Genomic DNA, 6095 nt, shown 5'->3' with positions numbered 1-6095 from the left:
AGTTGAATAAAGCAGTGGTTAAAGCTACTGCTGTCTGAAATAGTGAAATAGTGAAGTAGTGATTTGTTTATGTTGGCTGCATGTTTGTTCATGTTGGCAGCATTGTGTGTTGATTAATTGTTGTGATAAAGATACTAATGTCTAAAGCAGTATAGTAGTGATTGATGCATTATGGTATTATGCAGTTAGTTAGTTATTGTGTTGCAGCTATTGTTGGCAAAAAGCAGTGAAGTAGTGAAGTAGTGAAGCAGTGATTAATTCTGATGGTAGTAGTGATTGAAGCATTATGGCATTTGGAAGTTGGTTAGTTATTGTGTTGCAGCTATTGTTGGCAAAAAGCAGTGAAGTAGTGAAGTAGGGAAGCAGTGGTTAATTCTGATGGCATTTTGTGATGGATCAGTGAGATTTTTTTTTTTTTTACTCTGAAGTTGTTGTTTTTAGTTCTGGAGGTTGTTTTTCTGAAGCGTGAAGGTTGTTGTTCTGAAGCAATTGTCATTAACATTTACTCTGAAGTTGTTGTTTTTAGTTCTGAAGGTTGTTGTTCTGAAGCGTGAAGGTTGTTGTTTTGAAGCTGTTATCATCAACATTTTACTCTGAGGTTGTTGTTTTTAGTTCTGAAGTTCTGAAGGTTGTTGCTCTGAAGCTGTTGTCATTAACATTTACTCTGAAGTTGTTGTTTTTTAGTTCTGAAGTTCTGAAGGTTGTTTCTCTGAAGCTGTTGGCATTGGCATTTTTTGATTAGTTTCTACTCTAAAATTGCTACTCTNAGTGTCAATATTCAGCATCATAACATGTTCAATTCGTTCTTCTTGTTTCCACTCACAGGAAATTTATCGTATAAAACTTCCTGGACCTGCTATTTTGGGTGAGGGAAAGCCAGAAAATCAAAACCATGCTATTATTTTCACCCGTGGAGAAGGCTTGCAAACAATAGATATGAACCAGGTTTGGTAATAGTATAAAGGAATGTCATAATTACAGCATCCCGCAGCCATGTTCAGTTTGCTAAGGTGTTCATTTCTACAGGATAACTACATGGAAGAAGCCTTAAAAATGAGGAATTTGCTGCAAGAATTCCTCAAAAAGCATGATGGTGTGAGGTATCCGACTATTCTTGGACTTAGAGAGCATATATTTACTGGAAGGTAAAAAGCACTTTAATGACCCTGGATTTTAATTTGCAGTCTTATATAAATTATTTAATAATTCTTTTATTATTTGATGCAGTGTTTCTTCACTTGCTTGGTTCATGTCAAATCAGGAGACCAGTTTTGTGACAATTGGTCAAAGACTGTTAGCCAACCCTCTGAAGTAAGTTATCATGTTTCGAATCCCTTTCTTCAAATCTTCTCTTCTTTTATGTTATTTGCATGTTTTTGCAAAAGTATATATATGTATATATGTGAAAATCAAAATTGGGAGAACTTATTTATATGAAAAGTTTGTAGGGAAAACCATCTTTTTTGCTTCTAAAATCATCGTTGATATTATTTATTCCTATTGCAGAAAGATAGACACAAGTTAGAAGTTAAGATCCATAAATATTTGTATTTCTTTTTTACGGGCAGCTTAGCAATATTGTGGGTTTTACAAAATTGAACTATAGCTCCCCATACTTATGACTTTCTTCGGGGATGTTTTTATGAATATAAATTATGATGATATTTATGGGTGCGTTTGGCTTATTATTTCTACCTATATTCCCAAGCCCATTCTCTAAATATTGTTTGGCACATTATTCCAGAAATATTACTATATTTTTTTAAATTACTTTTAGATCCCTTAAGTTTATTAATTTCACTAAATACCCAAAAAAAAAAAACTTTAAAAATTAACAAAAACACCCCCATCAACGTAGACTTGCCAGATTCCGGCAACCACCGTCGGTGGTAGCCGAAATCTATACGATGGCCTACACCACGACCAAAAAAGGCTGGTAGTTCACTGATTTGGCCGTTAGCAACGGCTAAATCTTGGCCATCGTTGACCGAAAACGACGGCCATTTCTTTGGCCTTTTCTAGCCGTCGACGGCCACTTTTGGCCATAGCAAGGCGTTACGACACAGATCCGACCAGTCTGTGTCGTAACGCAATTTTTCGGCCAGATTCTGGCAGTGGTGGCTAGAATCAGGCACTGCGGGTGGTGGGGGTATTTTTGTCATTTTATATGTTGGGGTGTTTAATTAAATTAGCAAACCTAGGGGGTTTTTTTATAAATTTTTAAATTTTACCTCGTAATACTCCTCTACTCAACTACCCAATATTATTCCCAAAATCCTATCCAAAATAATAAACCAAACGCACCCTATGTGTTAGTTAAGTAGAATTTGTGTCCCCGCTCTGCACCAGGTTGAATCAAAAACAGTGTTGAACTGTTATAATGATAGGAACCCACTCTAATAACTCAATAATTTGGGTCAGGCCATGGGTCTTTCATGGGCTTGGGTAGAACTCTCCTTGGAAAATCGGCTTGCCAAGGGAGGGTGCCCAAGCCTTTATAATCCACATGCGCACTCTTTTCCTTTTCAATGTGGGATCCTAACATTCCCCCATGCTTTGAGACCTAACGCCCTCATTGGTCTTCTTTCTAGAGAGCGTCTGCCCTCATCGGCCTTTACTGTCCTTTCTTTGGGTCTTACTTTGCCTAGAAGCTTGTCAGCAACTCTCCTTCTCGACCCCTCGGAGGCCCACTAGGCCCTGCTGCGTGGGCTCCACGTCGGCCTCTTTACCCCTTGGGTGACTTTGCGGATCCTCTTTCCTTGGGGTAACAGCTCAGGCCCAAGGTCAGCCTGCCATGCGTCCACAGGATCATGCTCTGATACCAATTGATAGAAACCCACTTTAATAATTCAACAATTTAGGTTGGGCCATGGATCTTTCATGGGCTTGGGTAGAACTCTCATTGGAAAATCGGCTTGCCAAGGGAGGGTGCCTAAGCCTTTATAACCCACATGCCTATCCTTTTCCCTTTCAATGTGGGATCCTAGCATTCCACCGTGCTTCCACAACCGATGTCCAAGTCGGCCTCTTTACCCCTTGGATGACTACGCGGATCCCTTTTCCTTGGGGTAACAGCCCAGGCCCAAGGTCAGCCTGCCACGCATCCACAGGATCATCCTCTGATACCAATTGATAGGAACCCACTCCAATAACTCAACAATTTGGGCTGGGTCATGGGTCTTTCATGGGCTTGGGTAGAACTCTCCTTGGAAAACCGGCTTACCAAGGGAGGGTGCCCAAGCCTTTATAACCCACATGCCCACCCTTTTCCTTTTCAATGTGGGATCCTAACATATAACAATTGAAAATATTATGTAAGTACGATGTTTATATATATTCATATACATATCAGGATATCGAAACATCAACAAACAAACATGGTCTTACCGTCTTGGTGTAGCTCAAACGTTTTACCAAGTATGTTCATAGCACAATTGGGTAAAACTTAATATAGTCGAATGCTTGGAGATTACCACAAACCCTAGTATAAAACAATGTGTTTAAAAACTGAAAAGTTTCAGAATGGGTGTCGTTAAGTAAATTTCATTTTCATGTTTGAAGAGGAAAAGATTAGCAAATGGAAGTTTTTACTTCAGCATCGAGTCTTGGATATTTTGAATGAATTGAAAGGGTCACTGATATTATGATCAATCTTGATGGCTGAAACGTTTAATAATATTGCAATAAGATGAGTCTGAGCATCTTTGAGGTCACCGCTTTCTTAATAAATATGTCTTTTCTTTCGTTATTTTCCGTATGCTTGTCTGGGCTGATTGGCTATGTCCTTGTTTCTGGTTATGCAGGGTTCGATTCCATTATGGTCATCCAGATGTGTTTGATAGGCTTTTTCACCTTACTAGAGGAGGTGTCAGTAAAGCACCCAAGGTCATCAATTTGAGTGAAGACATATTTGCTGGTATGCTGGTCTCTGGAACTTTTTTTATTTATTTATTTATTTTTTTTGCTTGCTTATGTGGATGATCTTGGATAGTTGGATATTAATGGTAACATGTGTTATTTGGTTGTGTCTGCAGGCTTCAATTTTACCTTTCAAGAAGGCAGTGTTACCCATCATGAATGCATACAAGTCGGGAAGGGAAGGGAAGGGATGTCGGCCTGAATCAGATTTCTATGTTTGAAGCTAAGATAGCTAATGGCAGTGGGGAGCAGACACTGAGTCAAGATATATACCAGCTTGGACACCAGTTCGACTTTTTCCTAATGTTGTCATGCTATTTCACTACCATTGGATTCTACTTAAGTACTCTGGTATATTGCACATTTATTCTTTTTTCACTTTTTTTGGGCTTGTTTGTGTTTGTAGCTATCTTTTTTTTCTTTTTTGACAGATAATTGTGCTCACTATGTATGTGTTCCTGTATGGCAATTTCTATCTTGTACTTAGTGGTCTTGAAGAAGGGTTGAGTACTCAGCCAGCAATTCAAGACAATATGCCTCTTTAAGTAGCTCTTACTTCTCAATCTTTTGTTCAATTTGGATTTTTGATGGTCTTGCCTATGTTGGTGGAAATTGGCTTGGAGAGGGGTTTCTAGACTGTAATAAGTCAATTTTTTCTGATGCAATTGCATTTGGGACCAATGTTTTTCACTTTCTCTCTTGGAACGAAGGCTCATTATTACAGAAGGACATTACTTCATGGAGGTGCAAAATATAGGTCTACTGGTCGTGGGTTTGTGGTTTTCCATACCAAATTTGCGGACAATTACAGGCTTTATTTCTGTTGTCACTTTGTCAAGGGTATTGAGATGATGATCATGCTTATCGTGTACCAAATCTTTGGTCAATCTTATAGAGGTGCAGTTGCTTACATCTTGATCACAATTTCTATGTGGTTTATGGTGGGCACCTGGCTTTTTGTTCCATTCCTATTCAATCCTTCCGGTTTCGAGTGGCAAAAGATTGTTGATGATTGGACTGATTGGAATAAGTGGATAAGGAACCGAGGAGGTATTGGTGTACCTCCAGAAAAGAGTTGGGAATCATGGTGAGAGGAAGAACAAGAGCATCTTCGGCATTCTGGAGTGGTTGGCATCATTGCCGAGATACTGTTATCTTTAAGATTCTTTATCTATCAGTATGGGCCTGTATATCATCTGAATATTACAAAGTACGTCAATTTGGAGGTATGTTCTCAGCTCCAAATTGTATAATTTATTTCTGCTTTTAGTAACTTTTTATCTTACAAATATAAATACCGTAACCGACATTACACCACCTTTTTCTTACTTGATCGTAGGTCTCTGTTGCACCAGTCTTGTGCACATTTTTTTGGACGTGGGTGAGTATCTAGATTCTTCATATAGTTGTATGCATTTTGTACTTGTATTAAAACTTTCTATCTAAGCTTACCAATTCTTTGGGGAAAAAAAAAAAAAAAAAAAAAGGTAAATGAAAAGGGAAAAGGAAGGTGCAAACTATTTAGGCAAAAAAGACGCTGCGTTGTTAAATGATTTAATGTGATCCAGCTCATTTGATCAAACAAATATTTGTAACAGATCGCCAACAGCATGCAACTGACAGTGCAATAACTTTTTATTATTTTTTTTGTATATGCATTGTCTTAATATATTGCATGTTTTGATTTTTGTAGTCTCACAAAATTTTCTTTTTCTTTCCCTAGATTTTACACGTGCTAAGATCCAGTGTATATTTCCAACGTTGGCTCCGAATTATGAAGGTGATTCTGGCGCTTTATTTAGTCTGCGCTATAATCAGTTTGATAGCGGGTTCACTTGGTCCTTTGCAAGAAAATATTGTGTTTATTTTTGCTTTCGCGCCCACTGGTTGGGGAATGTTGTTGGTAAGGAGTCACCCTTGATTATTTTTCTTGTATGATCAAGACTGTGGATTCTCAATTTTGCCTTCATTTTTAAACCCTTATTTTTCCAGATTGCACAAGCATTGAAGCCTCTAGATCAGCGAGCTGGGTACTGGGAATTAGTTCAGACATTTGCTTATTGCTATGAAATTGTTATGGGTTTACTTCTCTTCACTGTAGTTGCATTCCTGGCGTGGTTTCCTTTCATCTCAGTATTCCAGACTCGTATGCTCTTTAGCCAAGCGATTGCAGAGGT

At 38.4% G+C, this 6095-nt stretch overlaps 1 protein-coding gene and 1 pseudogene across 1 annotated transcript; both read left to right on the top strand.

Annotated features, from left to right (window-relative positions):
• The first annotated feature begins 829 nt into the window (after positions 1 to 829).
• On the top strand, positions 830 to 4135 carry LOC116131462 (callose synthase 3-like). The gene is made up of 5 exons (XM_031417113.1): positions 830 to 945; positions 1027 to 1145; positions 1228 to 1311; positions 3804 to 3916; positions 4035 to 4135. Exons 1-5 carry the CDS (start codon positions 937 to 939, stop codon positions 4118 to 4120), a joined length of 411 nt encoding a protein of 136 aa, XP_031272973.1. The 5' UTR covers positions 830 to 936; the 3' UTR covers positions 4121 to 4135.
• Positions 4132 to 5171, top strand: LOC116131369 (annotated as a pseudogene).
• The last annotated feature ends 924 nt before the right edge of the window (positions 5172 to 6095 follow it).

Source organism: Pistacia vera, unplaced genomic scaffold (genome assembly GCF_008641045.1).
Source record: "Pistacia vera cultivar Batoury unplaced genomic scaffold, PisVer_v2 Contig233, whole genome shotgun sequence".
In the NCBI taxonomy this organism is placed as follows: domain Eukaryota; kingdom Viridiplantae; phylum Streptophyta; class Magnoliopsida; order Sapindales; family Anacardiaceae; genus Pistacia; species Pistacia vera.
This window is presented reverse-complemented; position numbering and strand designations above follow the sequence as displayed.